The sequence below is a fragment of the Aristolochia californica genome, unplaced genomic scaffold (genome assembly GCF_029961685.1).
Source record: "Aristolochia californica isolate CCGP_79_NKW_82.1479 unplaced genomic scaffold, dmAriCali1.0.hap1 SCAF_8, whole genome shotgun sequence".
Classification (NCBI taxonomy): Eukaryota; Viridiplantae; Streptophyta; class Magnoliopsida; order Piperales; family Aristolochiaceae; genus Aristolochia; species Aristolochia californica.
This window is the reverse complement of record NW_027182279.1, coordinates 37,743,257-37,768,899: the sequence shown is the minus strand read 5'-3', so window position 1 is coordinate 37,768,899 and position 25,643 is coordinate 37,743,257. Positions and strand designations below refer to the sequence as shown.

General features: G+C 32.9%; 2 protein-coding genes and 1 non-coding gene across 4 annotated transcripts; 2 read left to right on the top strand and 1 right to left on the bottom strand.

Annotated features, from left to right (window-relative positions):
* Positions 1-5,194: 5,194 nt before the first annotated feature.
* On the top strand, positions 5,195-9,614 carry LOC137939438 (protein transport protein SEC13 homolog B-like). Of its 2 annotated transcripts, XM_068784706.1 has the most exons (3): positions 5,195-5,344; positions 5,441-5,490; positions 8,415-9,614. In XM_068784706.1, the coding sequence occupies exon 3, from the start codon at positions 8,522-8,524 to the stop codon at positions 9,434-9,436; it is 915 nt and encodes a 304-aa protein (XP_068640807.1). In that variant the 5' UTR covers positions 5,195-5,344; positions 5,441-5,490; positions 8,415-8,521; the 3' UTR covers positions 9,437-9,614. The 2 variants fall into 2 exon arrangements, with proteins under 2 accessions (XP_068640807.1, XP_068640805.1); XM_068784704.1 differs by lacking the exon at positions 5,441-5,490.
* A 4,047-nt stretch (positions 9,615-13,661) lies between these two features.
* LOC137938468 (1-aminocyclopropane-1-carboxylate oxidase homolog 1-like) lies at positions 13,662-16,806 on the bottom strand. Its single transcript, XM_068783423.1, has 7 exons — positions 16,454-16,806; positions 15,986-16,307; positions 15,661-15,897; positions 15,459-15,509; positions 14,763-14,836; positions 14,627-14,699; positions 13,662-13,742 (listed from the first exon to the last, which is right to left on the bottom strand). Exons 1-7 carry the CDS (start codon positions 16,804-16,806, stop codon positions 13,662-13,664), a joined length of 1,191 nt encoding a protein of 396 aa, XP_068639524.1.
* A 6,016-nt stretch (positions 16,807-22,822) lies between these two features.
* TRNAL-CAG (transfer RNA leucine (anticodon CAG)) lies at positions 22,823-22,903 on the top strand. The gene has a single exon. It is a non-coding gene; the product is annotated as a tRNA-Leu (tRNA).
* The last annotated feature ends 2,740 nt before the right edge of the window (positions 22,904-25,643 follow it).

Sequence of the window (25,643 nt, the reverse complement as noted above, 5' to 3'; positions counted from 1 at the left end):
GAGAAATCGCACACACTTATAGGTGTTTTTCTTTAACCTCTCTTTGGTCGTAGTTTGTGATACTCCTCGAATGATGAATGATAAAAAAAAACCCTAATAGTGACACCCCAAATATAAAGAGAAAACTAGGGCAATCACGATACCAGAGTGAAACCCCCAAAGTGCCCTTAATGAAATAATAGTCAATATATCATAGACCTTTCGGGGGCTCCGCCCCCCTTCCTTCCCCCACAGCGATCTTAGGTCGATCCGTGTACCGACTCAACGTAGGGTGTAGATTAGACTCCACAACTTAACAGACCACCCATGTATAACTTTCGAAGATACGATGATTAATGGCAATGGCTATAAGAGGAAAATCGGTTCAAAAAATAAACTAATCATCAACACAAATGATGTTGTCTTTACTTCCGGGTGAAGATGCCACCAACTGGAAGATAAGTTTTTGGATGATTTCTACTGTGAGAAAGGAAATGAAGTTGTCTATGCTTCTGAGTGAAGATGCCACCAACAAGTAACAGAGCAAGTTACAGAACAAAGCAACACGACTTCCAAAAATAAACTAATCTGGTAGAGACGCTTGATAAAAAGGGAGAGAAAAAGACACCAACACCACTAAACTAAAATGATATTTGAAAACTTGATGTGCATAGATTAAGGGGGAGCTATTTCACTACATCGACAAATTTTATAAACACCTACTTATAGAGATTTTTTTATTTTTTTTATTTTTTTGAGATTAGGTTTTGTCATCATAAAAAAAGGGAGATAGTTGACCCAGCGTTGACCTCATTTTGATTTTGATGATAACAAAAGTTAACTGATCTAACATTGGCGAATCTAGCATTTTAGATACAATTTCTTCAAGAGACACACAAATCAAGGTCTATACAAAGAACTGACGAAAACTTCTCAAAGACCTCAAGTTTCACTATGTCAAAGTCATCTTGAAGAAGCACCCTCAGAAATAAGAAGCAAAGAATTGAAGACTAGAGTTTAGGCCGTCTATAAAAATCACAAAACTCAATTTATATAAGAGAACGAACCCAAATCTTCAAACTTGTGGTAGAATGGAAATCTTTGGAGCTTTCAGTCAAAATTGCATTGTCCACATGTTTTATCGATGCATACTATGTTTTAAACATGTTAGAATCACTTAGGGTCAAATTTATTCATGATTTAAAATTGTACTTAGAAATTTGGCATTGATTTGATTGATCAACATCTGCCAATGATTGATCAACTAGAAGTGCACAGAAAAAAAATATAAAACACGATCGATCAATTTGGCCAAGTTCTAATTGGTCAATCAATTTGGCCAAGTTCAAATTGATCAATCAAATATAACTTGGTCAAATTGCGCTATGAAGCATGATGGATTATCCTATGTTAGACCAATCGATCAATGATGTCCATGCAATGTAAAACATATGAAGAATGATCAATCATTGACTAGCCATTGATTGATCACACATGCATTACAATGCCAGTAGGAAAACCGATTGATCAATCAATCCTTGGACATTGATCAATCAACTTAACTTGTTAGACCCGACGGGAGGACATTGATTGATCATACCATCGATCAAAATGTCATTTTCTAACAAAAATATAGTTGTTACACACGATTGATCACTAAATACTTTACATTGATCGATCAATGTCTAGTCAACTTTTTGCAAACAGGCAAGTAACGACTAATTTGGCTTGGTGAACTTATAAATACCTCACCAAACATGATTTTAAGAAGTTGGTGAGTATTTACTCATCTCAAAGTTATTATCCTTGAAAATTCTTCCTTACTTCATTTTTTAGAGAAAAATTCTTATTTTGAAAAACCATTCAAATTTTGCTTAATTCTTTGTGAGCATTCATTTATTCAAGCTCCAAATCATCTTCATTATACATCAAAGATGGAGGCTTGGACAAATAAGGAAGAAGGTTGTCTCTCCAAGTTTATAAAAGGGTACAATTTGAGTGTCATTAACTTAAGGAAGAACCCATCTCACCAATCCTAGACCAGACACATTAAAATTGGATAATATTCTACTCAAGAATTGGTTTAAATTAGGCCAATCAAAATTGTATTTATACTTATAAAAAAAACCATGAGCAGGCATTCCCACAAGCCTTAGGAGTTGATTGATGTTCTAAGATAGGAAGCGAATTAGGCATAAACTAGCTAGCTCAAGATTAATGGTAGTTAAGGGTATCTCCATTAAAAATGAATTTAAAACCTCAGAAGAATTAAGAAATATTTCGAACTTGAAAATTTAGGAGTGAAGCCCAGGTTCATCATTTCTCTACTTTTGTCTCTACTCATGCCATGCATTGAGTATTATCTTTTTTATAAATGACAAAGACGGGGGAAAAAAGTGTAGCATAAATTAAGGAAGATTTTACACCACATTGGAATAAATTGGAATAAAGACCCATGTATGCATAAATCAAAGGGGAGTTAATTACCATGCACAAATCTTGGGGGAACCCATGTTTAGGAAGTTAAGTCCTTGTGTTGAAATATTAGAACTTTTAGAACTTTACTTCATATGGTTGATGAATTTTGGAAGATGCATATAGATATGTTTTTTTGGCAATATCATACCATTTCCAAAAATTATCAACATATACCTTTAATATATATATAAATTTCAAGATAGGGATTTGTCATTAGGAAAAAAAGGGGGAGATTGCTAAACCCAAGGTAAAATTATATTAGTATCCATTATTCGATGATAACAAAATGGGTAACTTGAAAGTGTGCTACTAATGGTGTCATGAGTGTATTTCATACACATACCTTCCAATACAAATATTATGAGGTCTATGGCAAAATCTCAAAACAAAAGAATGATCAATCAAGTTGCGAAGTCAAAACTCGAAGTAAAAACTCATTGAAGATTGTTGTTGTGAAGAAGCACTGACACTTAAAGACTCGAAGACCTAGAGTCAAAGTCAAATAGAAAATCTCAAGAACTCCAGCTATATAAGTAGATAATCATCCAAACTCAATTTTTTAAGCACAATTATGTTATGAATTTTTAGGCCATAAAATATTTCAAAACCATGTTTTAACTGAATGCATATAAATGTTTTACAATCATAAATCCCTTAGAATAACCTATATCATGCTTAAATATCAAAATAATACTCTGACATATGGTATGATTGATCAACCTACATTGGCTTGATCAATCATCTAGAATGCAAAGTAATAGAGCTTATAGAGCATGATCGATCATTAGCTCAGACATTGATCAATCACATGAAATATTCTCAAATGAGATTATAAAGCATGACCGATCATACTCTATTACATGATCGATCACACAGAACTATGCATAGCTAGTTCTATAAAGCATGATCAATCATTTAAAATAGATTGATTGATCAATGAGTTTTTTGAAAAGTTGAAAACTCGTTGATCGAAGCCTTGATCGATCAACAAACATAGAGAACACAAAAAATATAGTTGTTTATATGGTTGATTAATTGTACCTTTTCATTGATCGATAAACACTTTTTATAACTTTTTATAAATGGTTAAAAAATGGCCAGTTTTTTCGAAAAACTTAGAAATAGGCCCCTAAACTTATTGAGGATGTATCTAACCTCTAGAATAATATTTTTGTCCTTAAAATTCTGATTTTAGCCATTTGAAAAGACCTCAAATTTGCTTTACATTCTTTGCATTTAATTTTCCATTGAGCTCCTATACATTTCAGTTCACATGCTTAAAAATTTGGATGCTTGGATCTCACTAGAAGAAGGACTATCTCTCTAAAAGAAAGTTGTAAGTTCGATTATACTCTTTTGTATTTTACTTTTCTTTGATAGAGTTTCTCTAGTACCTTAATGCTAGAATAATTAATATTTGAGGGACTCAAATCTGAAAAGGGAGTGCCAACTAGAGTTGGAACCTAGCTTGTATGGAATCTCTGGGAGAGATCGATTTGTTTAATCGGGATTTTGGCTTAAAGTGAGTCAGAAATCTCTTTCTAAATTTTCAGCTAATAGAGCTTGTTAATGAAAAATTTCAAAACAAGGGTTATTGGGTAATGACTACTATTAGGGGAACTCTAAGAACAAAAAGCCATTGTTTCCTTATTGTGCATGCTTGTTAATCATTTATTATATTTTATTATTATAAATTAAATACTTAAATTTTAATTTAAAATTTTAATTCACCCTCTCTTAAGAAGCTACCTGGGCCAACTGTAGGTTCGAGTTTTTCCAACCCTAACCATAGGGTCTAATACCAAAGATATTCTCTTTTGAAAATGTAAAGAACATATATGTGAAGTAAAAGTAAGTAAAATGGTTAATGGTTTTTATTTTTAGGGTTAATTGAGGAAATTAAAAATCTACTGAACTTTTCATTGACATAGAAATCACTAATAAAAACAAATATCTTAACTGAATAATAAATGATATTTTTTTTTAAAAAAAAATCAAGGTTTCATAGAAGAGCCTACTTTTTCTCTTTTGGGAATTAACTTTCTTTTATGGGAAGTGGGAAAAAACCATTAGTGCACATAAGACACAGAGAAAATTGAAGTGGAAAATATATCATCTAGAACATCTATGTCAGGCTAAATAAGAACCTAGTCCCACTCCGTGTTCCCTTGCACTATGAGCAAGGACAATCAAACAAGGTCAAAGAAAAAACCTATGTGGGTTCATGCCCTGAACCCAACTAGTGTGTCAAATATCATCTCTATAATTCCGTTGATTTTCAGGATTTCATAGATTTAATTTATAGAAAAAAAAAGGAGATGGGAGAAAACAAGAGGAAGAAAGAGATTATGGACTTGTGTCTTAACCCTCCTCGCTCAATTTATCGATGAATAAGATTATAATATTATTATAATACCCTTAAAACCTAATCTAGTTACATCAATACCTCTTTATTTACTATCATGCCATCGATGTGTGGACCTATAGACTTCTCCTGGGTATGTGGGCTTGGGTCTATCTTCCAACATCTTAAAAAATAAATCGGTAGATATATACGGAAATAAAAATATTATTTTTTAGTTTTCTTAATTATTTTTATTATTCTATGCTTTTATGTTATAAAACTAAGTTGATGTTTATAATTATTTATTATATTTAGTGATTTTTTTAAATATAAATAAAAATGAGTTACGAAGTGAAGCGCGGACAAGGCGATGGGATTGAGAAAAGACAAAACAAGCGAAAGAAGAAGAAAAGGAAAAAACCGTTCACGAATGAATTAGGCTTTGTGCTTTCAGCTAGAGAGAAGTCCCTCTGTAACCCTCATCCGAGCGAGTGACCTTTCTGCTTCTTTCCTCCTCTTCTTTGTTTTTCCAACCAGTTGAAGGTAAGCTGTCTTCTCTTCTTTCTCTCCGCTTTTCTTCTTCTTTTTTTTTTTTTTTAATTTTTTTTTTATGGTATGTATCTGTGCTTTTCTCATCAGATCTCTTCGCCTGAGATTCGGGAGGCAATCTGAGCGTTTCAGATCTGTAGGTTAGAGCCATTTTTCTTTCGGATCCTTGACTTTTCTTATCTTCCTCTGGACTATCAGATTTTCACCCTTAATTTTCCAATTTTTCTTTATTGTTTTTGAAGAGGTCAATTTTTGCTTTACTACGACATGCAATCAAATTTATTTTGAAATCTATTTTATCTAGAATTACGAATGAAGCTTTTACTCTTCTATCATTTTGCCATGCCTCAATTACATGAAAAGAGAAAATAACCAAAATACTATCCGATGCATGCTTACAGACTTGTATTTGTTCCGTTTTGCTGAAGCAGGCCCTGGATATTGAGTAATTCGTGTGCTTTCTTCTGCTATTACCTCTTCCAAATTTTGTGATTGGTTTGTTGATGGATATGTATCTTTCCTTCTTTTTTTTCTTTCTTGAGGAATTTCGGTAGATATGAGAAACAAGAGGTTTTATGTGATTTGGCATTTCATAAAACATCATCTCCTTACATATTATCATTTTTAACTTGATGAACTCATAGAAATCTCTCATGGCTATGCAATAAATATCATTTCTATAAAAAGCAGAATATTGTGTTGTGAAACTCACTTATAGTTCTTATTGACTATTGCTTAAGAACCATGGTTGGCTGTTTGGTTATCAATAACACAAAATTCCTAAGTGAGAAAGAAATTCTCAAACACTGATAAGTGTGTAGATTTCTCAGTATGTATAGAGAAACTTTATACATTTTCATAAGGTAGAGAATTTTTTTAGAAATCTGTCTTTTTTATTCTTCTTTTTTGTTTTTTATTATTCTGTTAGTCTTTTTCTTTTGCATTTTTCTCTTTCCTTTTCCTGTTTTCTTATTCTTTCCACTCTACCTATCTGATATTAGTTTATATGGACCAATTTGCAAAAGAAGAAGCTTATTAAATTGGTGATTCTGTTTAAGGAATTAATGGAAATGATGATTTGAATTAGAACAATATAAAGTGATTCTTTGTGTTGCATTGGTGCAATTCAGTCACCAGTATTTTTATCAACCCTGCTAAGAAAATTAAATACTAAATTTTGATGAGTAGGTTCTATAGAGTTCAATAGAGTGATCTTCTTTTGATTATACTTGTTTCTTTCCATTTCATCTTTTTTTTCTTTTCTTTTCTTTTCCTTCTCTTTCTGTTTTCTTTTTCTTGTCTGTTTTGTTCTTATCTTGATTTTTTTTTCTCCATTTTCCGTGTCTTTCTATCATTTTCTTCTTCTTTTTCTGTTTTCTTTCTCATTTGTTATGTTTTTCCTTTTCTTCTCCATTTTTTCCTCCCAACCAGAAAAAAACGTAATCTGCCCATCTTGCTGACTGTTCTCTTGTCATTTTGTCATTAAATTTCTGTCCAAACCCCATTTTTTTCATGTTTAACGTTTTCCCTTTCGGCCCAAAATTCTAATCAGAACATAGCTATTTCCTTCACTCTATGTTCTCTGGCTTTCTTCAGTCTCTTGTCCTCATCTTTCTCTCTTGGGTCCAGATGTGTGTCTTTTTTGTAGTTTATTTATGCCATTATTTTTCTCTTTTTTATTTTTTATTGTTTATGTTTTTTGGTAGAAGCGCATCCCAACAGCTACAGGGAAATTTTTTTGTTGCTTTCTTCTGTAGAAGATTTTACGGCTATTTTTTTACCTCTATGCTTCTCCCAGTCAATCCCCTCTCCTCATCTTTTTGTTATCTCAGTCATTTATTGGAACATGTCCAAGCATGAATTGGGGATTGATTTTATTCAACTTTTGTGACTTTCAGAGTTGCTCAATAAATTTGGATTGGCGGTATGTAGAATCATATAAAGCTTGATTTATAAAGCCACCAGAATTTTTCGACTGTGTTTGCTGGTACTATATCAGTACAAAAAAGGATTCTCCTTTCAATTCCATACATTTAAATTGTTCACAAAAGAATTTAGAGTGTGAGTGGGATACGTTTCTTTATATATTACTTTTTACTCTGACAATTTTTTTTACTTTATGTTATTTGACTATTGTACTATGACCACGATGTGCTTTTATTTGCATTGATCTGGAATTCTATTATTTCTATGTTACCTTACCATAGGAGTGTGATGATAATGTTGTTTCCATGTGATGAGGAGAATTGGGTTGTTTTTTATACGCTATATGGTTTTATTCACTTGCCTATTGTGCCTCCTATTTATTACTTTGTCGACAGTCATTTATTGATGGCAGTGTTGTCCCTTTGGTTTCTAATCTTACAAATTCAGCCTTGTAATGTAAACTTTTTCAACAAAGCTAGATTTCAGTTTAATGATTTTACCCTTGATGTTTCTGTTTTACTAGTGTTTCGCTATTGATGTACTGAATCTTTTTGGTGTATCATGTAATTCAGTGTGATTTATATTTTTCACATAAACTGTTTGATTAAACTTTGTCAAGGTAGTACTTTTTTTTCTTTCAAACAGATACAAGTTTATTATTTATGACAATATTAAATCTAGTTCTATTTATGTCTGCCATCTACATGGTATTTGAGTATGTGCATGTATAAATTTAAATATCATATATTTATATATGTATATGTGTACATATGTATGTACATGCATTTAAGATCAGCAGCAGAATGATTTGGCTTTAGTGGTTTAAAATTATATAAGCCATTAATGGAATTACTCTTTCCATTGGTGGTTGTCTCTGTAATATAATTACCTTTCCTCAAATGAAATCACTATTATTAGTTATTATAATTTTTCTTTTTTAAGCTATCTAAAAATTACTTTTTAAAATTTAATTCACTGTATGCATTATTTTCCAAAATTTTATAAATAGGTAGTTATATTTATTTATAGGCTCTATTGCTGGTAAACTAAAATATCCAAAGCTTTATTTTCATCGTGTAAAATCTCGTTAAGTTACTAGCAGTTTGCACCCCTTTCTAATTGCTTTTCTTTTTGGCAGACATGCACATTTTTTAGTTTGCAAATTGGATTTACTAGCAGCAGGCAAAAACCTTACTTCTCAGACGTGTAGAGAAAGAAAGAGACAAAAGCCGTTGACACAAAGAGATGCCTACTCAGAAGATTGAATCAGGTCACCAAGATGTGGTCCATGATGCAGCTATGGATTACTATGGCAAGCGCCTTGCCACTGCCTCTTCGGACAACACTGTGAAAATTATCGGGGTCACCACTTCCTCCCACCAGCACCTTGCCACTCTCACAGGTCACATTGGCCCTGTCTGGCAGGTCTCCTGGGCTCACCCTAAATTCGGATCCATACTAGCCTCCTGCTCCTATGATGCACGTGTCATCATCTGGAAGGAAACCCCTCAAAATGAGTGGATCCAGGCTCATGTCTTTACCGATCAGAAATCCTCCGTTAATTCCATTGCTTGGGCCCCCCATGAGCTTGGTCTTTGTCTCGCTTGTGGATCTTCTGATGGCAGTGTCTCTGTCTACACTGCTAGATCTGACGGTGGATGGGATAAGGCCACCATTGACCAAGCCCATCTAGTAGGAGTTACATCTGTCTCATGGGCGCCAGCCACTGCGCCAGGTGCGCTTGTGGGTGGGTCTGGCGGGGCTCTTGATCAGCCGGTTCAGAAACTTGTCTCAGGTGGTTGTGATAATACCCTGAAGGTCTGGAAGCTCTCTAATGGTAATTGGAAGATGGACTGTTTCCCAGCACTACAAAAGCATAGCGACTGGGTTAGGGATGTTGCCTGGGCACCGAATCTAGGACTACCCAAATCCACCATTGCTAGTGCTTCACAGGATGGGACGGTTGTGATCTGGACTGTGGCCAAAGAAGGGGGTCAGTGGGAAGGGAGGCTTTTGAAGGATTTTAATACACCGGTTTGGAGGGTTTCCTGGTCGCTTACTGGGAATTTGTTGGCTGTGGCTGACGGGAATAACAATGTGACATTGTGGAAAGAATCTGTAGACGGAGAATGGCAGCAGGTCACAACTGTTGAACCCTAGATGTAGGGTTTAAGGTTTTCTGTGTGTTACTACCTAGTGTGGGAATTTTGTTTCACTTTATACTGTTTCTGTGTAGTGTTTTCCCAATTTTATTCCTTTTTATTCTGTTAATTGGTATGAACTATGAACTATTGATACTGTTACATGGTGCTTATGAACTAATTTTTTGGTTCTCTAATGGGTTGTTTGATAGTCCTCTCGTCTCTTCCATTCCTTTCATTCATGGCAGATGCTTGCATTCCGATACTTCCAATTTGGGTTAGGAAGGAGGATATGTGTTGGGATCATCCCCATGGTGGAAAGAATGGCCTTGCACCTTTTGGCTTCCCTATTCTTTCAATTGGCAAATGTAGGAGGTGATGAAACTTGACATGCCTGAAAAGTTTGGCCTTGCACCTTTTGGCTTCCCTATTCTTTCAATTGGCAAATGTAGGAGGTGATGAAACTTGACATGCCTGAAAAGTTTGAAAAGTTGTAACAATGAAAACTGTCCCACTGGTTATGGTTCCTACGGGGCTGACTTTCCAACCCAAAGCTCTATGATTTAGTACTATTTATAGTCCTAGTTATAATGTGTGTTTAATAAGACTACTACACGAAACTTGATAAAAGTTTACTTAATCACCACCTTAATATCAAGTTTCTTCAGATACCATGTTGGATTTAGGATTCCATGATAAAGTCTTCGAATAGGATGAGAAGGTTGAGAGGGAGAAGAAGAGGAGAAGAAATGAGAAAGTTTGGGAGAAGAGGGAAGAATTAATGATCTACCTTTTGCCTTGAACCTCTATTTATAGTTTATAAAGGAAGGTTACAATAACTACAATGCTTTTAGGGTTAAAAGTTTTCAAAAGGAAAAGACATAAGTGGACGTATATCATCTTACATAATTACACTCTTGTGTTATCCTTATGAGAAAAACACTTAATTACCCTTTGTGTTACCTCCTTGACGTGGGTAAGGTTATTACCTTAATGCCACTTGAGGTGTCTTCCAACAGGTTTGTTTCCAAAAATCAATTGAATCATCAATTTTGCTCAAACTTCTCAAACTACGAGGCTTTGAATTTTTCACTCTTAGTTTGAGGTTGGAGACACCTAACTTCGAAGGTCTTAATTATTTGACTCTTGATCTAAGTCTTTGAACAATAAAAAACCTAGCTTTATTTCACATATCATAGCATACTCTAAATCAATCGTAGCATAGATAACAGCGTCAGTATCATACTTTCAAGCTACTCATTTTGTTATTATCAAAACCATGGAGATCAATATGAATCTAACTTAGGTCTAACACAATCAAGATAAGAAATATGTGGTTCCAAGGCCCCATTGATGTTCAAGTTTGTTTTCCCTCATTTTCTGCAAATCTTCAAGTTGGTTCTGTTCCCCATGTGGTTTATCATGCCTCTTGGCATTTTAACCTTTAGCATGAACTTCTTGATAATGAAGCTCCTTGTCTATTGGGTTCTGGAAAGGATTGAACAAGTGCACTTTTGTTGTTAATGCCCTTTGTCTATTTTGTTGTTATTTGTAGGACTATCTGGAATGGACAGAACAACTACACTCATATTCTTCTTACTAGTGCAATCATTATGGATAATACAAGTTATATCTGTTTGAATGAGTCTAGTTTGGTCATCTGTTTGAATAAGATGCAAAAGCAAAGATGAGAATGCTGAATGACACGTTACAAGACTAGGAAAGACAAAATTAGATCTAAATACATAAAAAATACTTAAAGAGTAGCAACAAATGGAAGAGAATAAGAGAGAGTGGTTTCAAATTGGTATGGACATCTTTGAATGAGGCCTAGTAGTTGACCTGTGATGAAAGTCTTACACTAAAATTGTGGATGAATAATTACAAGAGGAAGACCAAAAAATTCCTAGGGTTTAAATGTGAAGGAAACACTTGAAAAATGGGACAAAATGGAGATAGGTAAGGTCAGAGCAGTAAAAAAGAAGGATGATGATGATGATGATGATCACATATTACTGAAAACGGTTATCACAAGAAGGATGTTTGCTTATGAGTTTTATTCGGAAAGAAATATCGATGGTAGTCAATCGAAAATGGAACCCCATGTTAATGGCGGTCTATCATGTAATTTATTTCTTTTCAACTATGTATGAGGAAAGTAGAGTCAATATGAGAAGGATAAATAAAAAGGGCAGAAGTATGGATTCTCAGGAAGCACAATTCATTTAAAACAAAACTATAAGAAGCAGTAACCCTCAGGTTCTGGTTCCACCCATTACAACCAGGTTTATGAAGTAGTTGTTATAGAAAAAAGATTCGAAGAGGGAAGTAATTGCAGTACTTTTCATTGATGAGGAAGACGGTATTTATAGAGACCCTAAGGTATCTTTAGAAACCATGACGATTACAAAGATTACAACTCTTCAGCTATGTGTCGTAGTTGGATACAAGATTTGAATTAGAGTCTATCTCGAACTTGATAAACCCGTATCCTTTATCTCTATCAGTTGCAACGTATAACATAATAAGAGGTTGGAAATTATTAATCCTCCATTACTTTCAAAACCTTGGACCTTATGATTTATAATAGATGTAATTCCTAATCAACACACTTGTGTACTCAAATTTTTTTCCTGGTCTATTTCTCATTCTGGTACGACATGAACAAACAGATTTACAAACTCTTCTCCAAAAATGTCAAAACTAAAATGAAATCAAGCAAAATAAGCGTCGACAAACATTTCTTATACACACATAAGACTAGAAAACATACATTTTGCCTCCATGGTTTCATAGGAGAGATGAAGCACAGACTTTCAGCTTCTCCAGAAATGTTCGCTTCAAGGGGCCAGGGAGAGACGGGAATGAGAGGGAATGAGAAGCGACTCTGGACCAAAGCTCTCTCTCTCCCCCTCTCTCTCTATATATAATATGTAATGGGTGTTTTGTTAGAAAAGTAAAAGTGAGAACACGTTCGAAGAAAAAACTTATAACTTCAACATAGTACATTTTACTATATTTGACGAATGATGATATGTACTCATGTCAGTACAAGTGTTTGTATGTTTATAATAATTACAAAATTGAGATGCAAATTGTTTTCCTCAAAATAAGAACCTCTACCCCTTAGTAAAGCAAAAATGGTTTGTTTTAGATAGTTTTTATTAGTTGGATATGATTTCAACTCTTGCAAATTTCAATGCACAAGGGAAAAAATTGAAAAAATAAAAAGAAGTGAGTGTTAAATTTTCTATTGGATGATGGTTGAAAATGAGTCCAACCCATTAAACATAACTTTAAAAGATCCTTCCTTTTTTTTAATAAAAGGATTTGCTTTTGTATTAAAAAATAAACCTTGATATTATCATTATTGTACGAGTTATTGTTTAAGTGATGCATAGACCACTTTGAATTTTCATAATTGGGAATTAATTTTTTCTTTTTATTTTTAAGAATAATTTTAAAACTTTATTAAGAGAGAAACTTTACATTCTCTATGAATCCGGATATGCTTTTAGTCTAGAAACATAAATGTGGGTTTACACAAGTAGTAACTTGCCTAGACAAGGATTATGAAGGTTTTTTTTTTCCTGGTTTACTACAATATAACAAGCAATGAAATCCAATAGATAAATATATTGGAAATGAAAGCCACCATGACTTGACTTGGGAATGAAAATAGACCAACGAAGAAGTTGGCTAGCTTGGGTATGAAAAGGACAAAATGTGTATTTGACTATTGAGTGGTAAATGCCCATATTAAATTTTTGGACCAACCAACGCAATGCACCAAGTTGGCCAAAAAAGGGGTAAACGAGAGTATAAAAAAGTTTGATAGGAAAAAGGATGCCAAGTAAAAGGTTAATGGAGAGTTAAAATAAAATAAAATAACCACCACCTTAATAAGAAGGAGATTGTAACGCTAGTAATGAAATAACTTAACAAATTTGACTAAGAATAACTTTTTCTAGGGTGACCACAATTTTTTGGAGTTAACTAACTTTTGTGCTTTGATACCATGTTGAATTTTTGGAAAAGAGAAAAAATTCACTAAATTGATGTAATTTGAGTGCTTGAGCCTCTATTTATAATAGAGGAAAGAAGTAGAATCCAATTATAATTAAACCACCCTTATCCCAGTTACACTCAACGTTAAATACTAAAAAATAAGTCTTAGAACAATTAAATAACTGAATACAAATAGAAGACTAGCATAACTAAAACACCTTTAAAGTCAAACTCTCCTATGAAACCTTCTTCCATAATAATTCTAACTCTGTACGATTTCTTGGGGTAAGAGTCATGTAAGACTCTTCTATACTGCTCTTCAATAGCCCAAATGAGGACTTAAACTAGCTAGTGTAAAAGGCCTAAATGAAACTTGACTAGCTTGTGGAAAAATGCATAATGAAGACTTTAAGTGGACATTGTGGTCCAACAAATGATACAAGTATATATGTAGCGTGACCTATGGGATAGACTAAGATGCTCAAAGTTCACAAACACATTGCCATTAGAATAAAAAGGACAACTATAAAAATATTCAAGTATCACCTATGAAAATGAGATAATATCGTTAGTAATGTGTCTTTATGCTTAGAAAAAAACATATCTAGGTAAGAAAGTGTAGAGAGAAATAATCATTCACTTAAAATAAGTTTACTTGAAAAATCAAAGATAGTTGAGTTTAGTAATCAAATCTGGGTCTATTAATTGGATCCGACAAAAGAAAGAGAGAGCTAGAGAGAGAGACATGATAATTATAGTTAATTAATGTGATTTAATTAAATTATATTTTAACTCACATAATTTAATTAATTTAATTTTTAATTATTAATTTTTACCTAAATGTAAATTAATGAATTATTATTTAAATTTAATCAAATAATTTTTAATTTATTATTATTATAAAATGAAGGTCAATTATTATATTTGTGATAATTTCAATTATTTATGTACTTTGTATTTTAATTAAATTATTGTTAATTATGCAATTTTAAAAAATAAATAAATAAATTAAATTAAATTAACTCAACAATTATTATTTTTATTATAGTATAACTAATTAATATTTTAAAATATTATTTTTATTAATTATTATAAAATTTTAATTATTTAATCTATGATTTAATTATTATATTTTTAATATATATTACAAATTAAAATTTCCAAAAACTTATGAACTTCATTCCCATAGTGCCGTGAGCACCTGTGTTCCCCCAATTGAGCCCCTACCACTACATATATTGAATCCCCTACAAAAGGAACTCCACACCCTCAACCTACAATGTATCTCCATCCACATGAAAAAACAAATAGAAAATTTTAAAAATAAACTCATTGACTTGTCACTACTGATTATCGTATCGCGTTGCCAATTTCCCTCTTGGCCTGGATCGTCAGCGATCTCCCTCTTGACCTAAGTTGTTGCTACCATGCAAGCAGTCTCGCTTTGTGAGGGAGGGGGTTCTCTACAGAAGTAGAATTCCACCATAGTAGATGATCTTTTATAGCAAAATTATACTTCCATGGAAAAAGAAATTTAAAAACTTTTGAAGAACACAAATTTTCTCTTAAATAAAGATAATTTTGGTAGAAATTTTTTCTTTACCAAAAATGGGAATTTTTTTTTGTGGTGGAAAATAAATTCCACCATGATGGTTTAATTTTTTTTTATTAAAAACTATTTTTATGAAAATTGTTTCCACAAAAAAATATTATATAACTTTTATGTAAAAAAATATTTTTCAAAAGTTCTTTCTTTTCCAAAAAAACTTATTTCAACTGATAAGTAATTTTGCCTAAAGAAAGTATTTACTTTCATGAATTTGTCATAACTCTACTAGTAGAAAATCATTTTTCGATGGTAGAGTTTTTTTTAGTTACTCTCCGGTTGAAATATTATTTATGCTTGAATAAGGTGGCTTCTGTCAACAAAAGCAAAATCTCTTTTTTCTCGTAGTTTTATATTTAATTATGTAATTAATTAATTTAAGTTTTAGTTGCAAACCTATGCTAAAGCCTTGACTTGGTCAAGGTACATGACATGGTTGAACCCGATTCAATTGACCTATCCAGTCGCGATTTTCTTTCTATGTCAGGTAATGCAAAACAAAGAGATTCAAATTGCATGACAAACCAATTACATGAGCAATACTGTCTTGCACTGGGACACAATCACCACCCCCTCCAGTTTATTCTCAACTTGTGACACTACTATGAACGGTCCCACTGTGATCAAACCTTGAAGTGTTCTAAAGCAGTGCTAAAATCTGATCTGGTGAGATAATGAATGAAGTACTCATCAGCCATGGTGTCTCTGTAAATCGCAGGTTTTTCTTCAGTTATCAGCTCCTTGATAGGGCCAAACGACCTCTTGGATCGGTAAGCACTGAAGAAGCAGGCCACAGATACCCTTTGCTGTGTTTTGTTGGCCAACACCCTGTGAGGTAAACTTATCAAAGTATCATTACTCATCAGCTGCACAGGAAGAAAAACTCATGTTTCTCTCAGGAAATTTGCAGTTCAATTTATGAAAATATGAAGAAGAAAGAGAAGGACGTATTGCCTGAAGAAGGTCGCCATTGTTGATCACCAGAGCTCCATGAACAGGTTGGATAGAGATCCATCTGTCCTGGTGAAGAAGCTGGAGGCCTCCGACCTGGTCTTGCAGAAGTATTGTGAGGAAGCAGGGATCGGTGTGCTTGTTGGTGCCGAAGGTTAAATCTGGCTGAGGGCAAGGTGGGTAGTAGTGTGAGATGACTCTCAGTCCGTTCATGCAAGCTCTCTCTTTGAAATACCCAGGCTCGAGGCATAGAGCTTCAGAGATTATCCCGTAGAGGTCTTCCCCAAGCTTCGTTGCTTGCTTCACGTAGTCAAACAGGATCTCTCTGCAACTCATTAATCATTGAGCTTGATGAACAAAAGAAAAATACTTAAAATAAAGGCAATATTTCAGATGAGTTTTCGGAATCCCATCTGGTTTACAACCCTAATCTTGTAAGGAGAAGAGAAGTGAAAAAAAAAAAAAAGAAACCTGCAAGCGGCGGGAACTTCCTCAGGGGAAGGCGGCTCCGGCGCCATCTCAACTACTAATGAGTTTCTCCAATTGGGATATGCTCCATCAATGTTGAGATCAGTCTGGAATTGTACCTTACTACTGTTGTGGCAATCGTACTTCTTGGCCTCAACTCCCGTCTCCTTCGCTTCATTGAAACTCCTCACCCCTTCCATCATCTCCTCCAAGATGTTGATCGGGATGCCATGGTTGATCACCTGATAGAATCCCCATTTCTCCGATGCACGGCGGACCTCGTCGATGATCTCAGCTCGCCGAACGCCATCGATGCCAGCAAGGTCGACGATGGGTATCTGTTCTTCCTCAGCCATTTCTCCTTTGCTACCTCAACTGAGTTTGAAGCTCATGTTTATATAATGTGAAGTTATGATTTTGATTTCTGTAAATCAAATTGGTTTTCAAATGATTTGATTAGAACCTCTCACCTGCTTCCTTGATTACATTTCAAATGGAGAAAATCATGCATCTTAATCATCCAAAACCAAAGATAATAAAACTCTATGTAGTCTTAATCATTCAAGTCAAAATAATTGTATAGTTCCAAACAACCCATATTTTTTTTTTGTGATTAGCACATCTGCAAGATTATCATAAATCACAATCAGATTTATTATTCCAAGGGTGGAAGGGTTTAGGGTTATGGCCTGCAACAAAGATTCCATCTTGTTTTCTAATGAAATAGACAGAAACAAAGACAAAGAGAAGGTGACCCTTTGTCCCTTTTCATTAATCATATCGAGAGGAAAGGAATTTAAATTAATAAAGACAATAGTTTCAAGACAGGTATGAAAATAACTTGATATTATTCAAAATCATTATAAAGAACCACAACCCTAAATTTGTCATCATCCACTATGAATATAAAGTAAGCAGCATAGACCACTTTAGAATGTGAAAGTTACCAATCACATCATATGAAAGACATACCTCTACTACTTATTAGTCACTAGTCAAGGTTTTATGAAATAATAAACCATCATTCTATATTAAAATACTCTATGGATATGAACTTAAACATTACAATATATATATCACATTCTTGGTAGCCCAATAGAATATAAAACATAATGATAGATATCTAAAGCAATACATACATATAATAATTGATGTTAATTGTGGGGGAGTATACGGTGTATAAACGGAACAGACTAAGTTATTCCATGCCGCTCTATTTATATGCAAAAGATCGGAATATGGTATTATCAATATATAGAATTTTTTTTTATATACCATTTATTTACCAATTTATGGAATTGGTAAAATGGGTATTATGTAAATAAACTTAATAATAATACAAATGACTTAAAAATTCTAAAAACCATAAAAGTATAAAAGAAATCACATTATCTTAGACAAAGAAGCCTAAGAATGATGTTAATATATAACAAAATCCATAAAAGAATTCTTAGAAAAAACTAAATCAAAACATACATTCACTCAACTAAAAGTTTATCGAATTGCTTTGATATATAATCGACTAATAGGTTAATTAATAATATGGAATAACCTTTGCCCATTGTCATTCCATTTAATAAATAGTAAATAGACAATCAAATGAAATTATTAGAATGGAAGAATGTTTGTTATGTTTTATTCTATTTAATAAATGATATAGAAATCGAATAAACGAGTAATATTGACACCTCAGTTAATTGAACCCAATATATCTCCTAAGTAGAAGAGCAGAAGAGGAAAAGAAAATAAATAGAAAGAGAAGCCACCAGAAAATAGATAGTGCAACCTCCAAGAAACCAAGGGCGATGGGCATGAGGGTAAAAAGGAAATTTTTTTCCTTCTTGATATGATATGATCCTAGTAGATTAGATTTATCTTTAATTGATATAATCTTTCAGTTTCTATAATCTCACCTAGATATATGTAATTTTTTAATTTCCTAGAATCGCTCCTTAAGTTATGTAATCCTAGTTGATTAAGGAGTTTCCTAAATAATAGTATAAATAGGGGTTTTGGTTGAAGGAAGAGATCAGGGAATCATTTTCCAAAATCTCTCTTGCATCTCTTTCTCCTCTCAAATTTGTGTCCTAGCACCTCTCCTCTCCTCTCCTCTCCTTTTTTTTTTTCTTTCCTTCTAGCTCTCTCTATCTCCCTCGCTTCCTCTACTTTAGTCTTTATTCTTCCTTTCTCTCCTATTCCAACTCTCTTAACCTCTCTCTCAAATCTTCCTTGAATATCAAGCAAAGATAAATGACCTTTCACAAGTGGGGTCCTTATCAATTGGTATGAGAGTAGTCCTTTTTTGGGTCATTCTTCATCTCAACCGTTAACAAAATAGAAAATCAATTTGGCTAGATTATAGATCTGATGACTTATCAGATTATCTACTCACAAGAAGCATAGGTTATGTGAAAAATATTATACTTGAATGGACGATATTTAAGTTTAATTTCGTAAGTCATAAGTTTCAAGTAAATCTGATCTCTTTGTAATTAGATATCCCCATTGGAGTTGACAAGGGTCATGTTGCAGAATAAAGCAAATCAAACAACTAGAAATGATTCAAGACGAGATCTTTAAATATCTATATATACCAAATTAAAGATCGTTAAGTCTACTTTCTGGAGCAATAAGCCGTTTGACATTCTGAGCTATAATTAGTGAGATATCGCCATTAGTAGTCATAAGGGTCAGTCTTTTCGAAACTTTCATTTTTCTTCTTGAACCCATTCAACCTAACCAACCTAGCCCTCTGTTTCCCTTCCTTGATTATCTAAAACCCCTAAAACATTATTCTTTTCACCATACTTCACATCTTTCACCTCATTCTAGAGTCATATTAGGTCTACACCAATCCACAAAAACAAAATCTATAACCCTACATCTAAGAAGAAACAATCAAAGGCATTAGGTCCTAGTTCTATAGTAGTACATTCTAAGCGTTTCAGTCATTAGAATGAAAGCTCCAACTGTGTATTGGTTCTAGTGAAATTTGCATCTCTCAATTGAGCTAATAATAAGTATAGGCTATTAGTTCAAATGTCAACGGAAGATGAGGGCGTTAAGGAAGATGATGGAGCCTCAACTTCCCTTCGAATTTATTTGCAGCCAAACCCATGGCCCTAGACCTTATTAAATTATATCCCAAACCCCCTTAATATTGTCTTCCTTCTCCAAAGTTACCTCTACCTAAAAAAGGAATAAACATGGTGAACACAAGATGCATGGAACAACAACAACAACAACAATATGAGGTGCTACTCACCAGTTTGCCAAGAAAGTTCAGGAAAAAAATATTTCTAGTTTGGAAGAACAAATATAGCAACTAACATGCATATTTAAATCCTTCATCAAAGTAAGGGTGGCAAAACCTCCTTCCCCTCCTCAACAAGAAGTGGATTATGAAACGTCAACAAAACCTGTTTTTGGTAAACTTTCTTGTTCACCACCACCCATTTGAATGACAGGCATTACCGTGTTCAATGATTATTATCACTATTTTGTGTTCGAAATCCTTTGAGGTTGGTTTTGACTCTTTTTTATCACTCATATTTTTTATTTTTTTTAGAGTTTGTGTCTAGTTGAGTACTTATCTTAGGATACTTTGATGGAGGAGATAACTACTACAATAAATTTTGTTTTTTCTTAAAGTTGGATCACTAACATTACTGCTCAGCTTAATAGGGAGGATAGAAGGAGAAGTATTAAAGCTGAAGTTTCAAGTTTTATGGTAATCAAAATTTATGTGACTCGAATATCTAAGTTAGGGTGGAATACAATGTGTAGAATTTATTCTTGAATACCAATAATCTTTTTCATTACAAACTGAAGATATAAATTCCAACTTAAAAGCGGGGAGGGGGGGAGGGGGGGGGGGGGGGGTGTGGGGAAGTTGAATTGCTTGTATGTAAGTGTCTACATGACTCTCATTTTAAGAAGTTTCACAAAGTAACAATTAATATAGGTGAAGTCTTACTAGAGTCTCATAGAAGGAAGTCTCACAAAAGTGCTCAGTTAAAATGTGTTTAATTATGTTATTCTTCTATTTTTGTTTAGTTGTTTAATTACTCTAGAACTTATCTTTAGGAGTTAAACTTGGAGCGTAACTGGGACATGGATATGTTATTCATAATTCGATTCTACTTGTTTCCTTTATTATAAATAGAAGTTTATTGTACTCAATTATAATCAAGTTAATGATCTATTTTTTTCCTTTTCCAGAAATCCAATATGATTTAACTTTATTATATGTTATATTTTTAAGGTGAAGGTGTACATAAATTAGAATTTTCAAGACTACTTAATGTAGAGGTGCATAGCTAAGTATTGAGGTCTCTAGATCTACACATATTAGTAAAATGAGTTCTATGTTATTTATTGTTTGAAATAAATTTATGTAAATTATTAATAATTTTTTCAACTTTATCAGGAAGACATGCATAAGTTGGTTATAGTATCTCAGTCAACCGGTGTTGTACTAGGCGATGGTGAGATAGTCGACAAAATATTGGGAGTTAGGATTGGCAATGAGAAGGGGATGGATCTTGGTGCACCTTATCTTCCGGCATTCCAAAGTCTGAGGTCACATAGTATTATTTCAATCAAGCGAACAAACTTGGATAATTTTGCATATATGAAGCAAGAAATTAGCATGTGTGAAGTTAGCTATGAGTTAGCTTCATAATCAAGTGAGTTAGATGATGCAATAATGGTTGTTTGTGGTACACTCCCACTACGTTCATCCTTGATTCATCTTCTTCTAATCTCTCCAACTCATAATTGCATCGTAACCACCCTTCTTAGCACATTTTTATGTTTTTTGTGTTAGATTATTTTTTAATATTTTTTTGTGTTAGATAGACTTTTTATGGGTATTTTTTAATTTAATTTAACTCACATGTACGATTTTAGTATTTTTTATTTTATTTATATTACTATTTTATTAAATTATAGAATATTTTAATTTAAAAATTTCTAACAATAGTAAGAATTATAATAAATAATAAAATAAAATAATATTTTCTCAACCAAAAAGATTAAACATATTTTTAAGTGGGCATAAATAATTATTGAAAAAAATTGAAATATATTTCGTATGGCGGAATTTTTCCATAAAATATTTTACTGATAAGTTAAAAATACTATTATTGATGGAAAAGTCTGTCGTAGACTATGTTTAACTATATACATAATTTGATTAGCGGCAGAATATCCATTGTAGATATTATTAAATATAAATTAAAAAATTAATTTGAGGCAATTATTTCATTGCAAATTTTTTTTTGAAAAATTAAGATATTATTTACACTAGAATTTTCTACTAGTAAGCTAATAAAAATAAAAGTTTAGTTCAAATGGAAATTCGCAGAAAATATTTCATAAATAAAAATAAAAAAGTCAATTTCTTCGAAATATTTGTTAAAAGTGAGGGGTATTTTGATAATTTTTCTATAGTTGATTATGTTCTAAAGGTCTAATTAAATTATTTATAATAGGAGCATTATGGTCCTATTTTACATCATAATCACTTTTGAGTTATCAATAAAAGGAGTTAGGAATCAACCTGATCCACATCTCTAGAATTTCAGTTCAACATGACTTGCTCCTCTCTTTTCTTCTTTCTTCCTTCTCCAACCAAGTTTCATTAATGGCTGTATTAACAGCAAGAGACAGTTTCAACGAAAATATGTTTCTCTTTGAATGAGTTCTCCTGTTCAAAAGTATCACCGCAACAACGTTAGAGAATGGCTTCAAAAAAAGAAGAACTGAGAATGGCTTCACGATAACTTTCCTTTGTATTCGTCTCTCATATAGATACTGTGTAAGCTGAGTGATCTTCCCAGAATCAAGTCTCCCCGATCACCATTACTATCTGATTTTCACGAACCACCTGTCGCAGTTCATTACGAACGGAATAAATTGGAAGAGATCGTCTTAGCTGCGACATGGGTTTTGAACGATTGGCCTGTATATTTTGTAAGAAGTAAATTTCAGCTGCTTCCCCTGCATCTGTTGTGTCTGTATCAATCTGCTCAGTTGTCTTCTCCGGGAGCTTCCAGAATCTATGCCGGGATCTATTCTGGCTCAGTTTCTGTTGAATTTCCCTCACTAAAGCGGAGTCTTCGTGTGATATAATCAACCATGTCTGAAGTGGGATTCTTGATGGGCATTACTAGTTCAGATTGTTTGGTGAAAACAAATCTTCCGACGTCAATGAATGGGGTTTCTGTATCATGAACAATAAGAACAACCATGAGTTCTTCGAAGAACTTGTATAAATCTCATAAATTGCTTAGAGGAAAAAAGTAAAAAAAACTTTTGTGGAGATTAAAAACACAATTAAAAATATTAAGTCTAGTTATATTCACCAACGTCAAGATGGCCGAGTTGGTCTAAGGCGCCAGTTTCAGGTACTGGTCCGAAAGGGCATGGGTTCGAATCCCATTCTTGACATAATTAAAAATCTTTTTAATTTTTAAAAGTAGCACTTGAGATCCACAAAACTGTTGTCCTTTCAGCCCCTTCTTTTTCGGTATCTAACCTTAGCTCTCTCGAAAAGCAACTGACTCGGCAATCTAACTCAGGTTTTTGGTGCCGAGTCAAGTCTTGCCTCACCTTGGCCTGTACCATGAAACAACACGTTCTCTTTTGTGTCTTCATAGTAAATAGTGGAAAAATTAGTTATGGTGTTTGTATTTACTCTAAAAATAAATTACTTTTTATAAATAATAAAAATAAGGTTAAAAGTAAGAGGTAAGTTATCGAAAATAGGAAATTCATTTTCATTTCATTTTCAACATATCTTAAGGTTATATTTGGAACACATAAAGTGGGTAGAAAATAAAATAAAATAAAAGAGGTTTATTTTCTCTTGTTTGGATGCCCATGGAATGGAAAAGAAACATTTATCTTGTTCAGATACACTTGAAAAAAGAAAAAGAAAATAAAATTAGTAATATTTTGGAATTTTGATGATTAAAATTTTCTCTCAAGTTTCTATTTCTTTTATTTTCTCTCCAAATTCCATCATTCTGTAAAAAAAAAAAATCTCTCATTTTTTTTTTTTTTTTTTTTTTTTTGTGGGTTCCAAATAGGCTAAAGCTGAGAAGAATCGAGAAGGATTAAAAGAAGAAAAAAATTGTCCCAAAAATGACAGAAATTTTGAAATATTTTCCTATTGGCATAAACACACCTTTAGAACCTATTTAGACTATGTTGAGGAGAACAGAGGCCCAGTGCAACCAAGTCATAAATTATGTTATCTACAACCCCCTCTATGGTTTAATTATACTTCTTAGACATCAATGTCGGATATTATTTAATTTTGTAATATTTTAACCAAATATTTGTTGATTATAAGTTTCATTAATATTTTTAGAAGTTATGTAACTTTTAATTATCATTTATAAATTCTATGGTTGTTTTATTAGAATTTAGTAGTTCCCTTGTAAAATATTGATTTACACATAATAAATGGGTCATGAAATACACTAAATTGATCAACTATGTGTAACAACTATATTTTTTGTGTTTTTTAAGTCTATTGATCGATCAAGACATCAATCCATGAGTTTTCAACTTTTAAGAAAATAGAAAACTCAGTGACCAATCAATCCATTTTGATTTATCGATCATGCTTTATAAAACTGGCTATGCAAAATTCTGTATGATCAATCTTGTAATAGGGGATGATCAATCATGCTTTATAACATCTTCTTGGCAATATTCTGTATGATCAATCATATTTGAGCCAATGATCGATCATGATTTATAAGTTATGCCTAACTGCATTCTGGATGATCAATCAAGCTCATGCAGGTTGATCGATCATGCCATATGCCGATGTACTATTTTGACATTTAAACGTGATATAGGCTCTTCCAAGGGATTTAACATTATAAATTATTTATATGCATTTAGTTAAACATGGTTTTGAAATATTTTATACCCTAAAGCTCTGTAACATGAATGTGTTTAAGAATCAAAATTTGGTTTGCGATCGGGATTTACCATTATAAAATATTTATGTGCATTTAGTTAAACATGGTTTAGAAATATTTTATGCCCTAAAGCTCTATAACATAAATGTGTTTAATAATCAAAGTTTGATTTACGATCTATTTATATAGCTAGAGTTCTTGAGATTTTCTAATGATGTTCAGACTCTAGTCTAAGTCTTTAGTCTTCTTTTTTATGTAAGTTCTTATTCACAACAACAATCTTTAATGTATTTTTTATTTCGAGTTTTTACTTAATAACTTGATTTATCATTCTTTTGTCTCGAGCTTTTGCCATAGACTTCATAATATTTGTGCTAAAAGGCACATGTCTAAAGTACACAGATAACACCATTAGTAGTATACTTTCAAACTACCCATTTTATTAACATCGAAATAATGGATCCCAACACTTACAACTTTTGACTAACACAAAATTTTTATTGAGCACGTTTTTGGTACTAAGTGTCCATGTATAGGCAAATTTAATTACGATCCAATATAATAGAAACATACTTACTAATGTAGCAACTGCACAAATTGATATGAAATCTGTAAGTTAGTCAAACAACTAACATGTTTCCTTCTCTTGTCGTCTTTTTCCTTTTTGTAGCTCTTCCTTATATTTAACTCTGTTTATCATGGTGTTTGTAAAGGGAAAACTGAAAGAACCTCAGCCATTAAGATTACTATAACAAGTGTATTTGCCCTTCACCAAAGCCTACTAATTCTTCCTATTGCTAAAGCACCTCGCTACTTATTAGACATTATTTACAGATATTGAAGTATAGTCAGCCTTTACATTTGTATGAACTCCTTTTGGAAATGGTCACTTCATATGATCATTGGCTTGGTACAAGAATATCATTGGCCTGGTTCTATAAATTGTTCATTTATACAAACCTTTTAGAACCATGAACCATGCAAAGCCTACATTTACAATTAAATTATTCCGCTCGAAGTTTCAGTGGGCTAGCATGATCACTGGAGAACCTCAGTAAAATAAATCTCAGGATTATCCTTGTGCCTTGTGACAAGATTCTCATGGTAGACTTGTTAGACTAAACATGAATATCTAATTATTCGCATGAAATTCATTGAAAAAAAATGTAAACTGATGCCCGAAATCTTACTTCCCTCCATACGATCAGATTCCGTATAAATCACCACTGTTCTCTACTTCTGTTTTGCACTTC

Bases quoted from the DNA above. Each gene is read 5' to 3' on its own strand.
- LOC137939438 (XM_068784704.1), top strand. From the start codon at position 8,522: ATGCCTACTCAGAAGATTGAATCAGGTCACCAAGATGTGGTCCATGAT.
- LOC137938468 (XM_068783423.1), bottom strand. From the start codon at position 16,806: ATGGCTGAGGAAGAACAGATACCCATCGTCGACCTTGCTGGCATCGAT. The intron at 16,308-16,453 runs GTTTCTTTTTTT...AATGAGTTGCAG, and splicing joins GAAGTTCCCGCCGCTTGCAG to AGAGATCCTGTTTGACTACG. The intron at 13,743-14,626 runs GTGCTCACGGCA...GGGCTATTGAAG, and splicing joins GCTCAATTGGGGGAACACAG to AGCAGTATAGAAGAGTCTTA.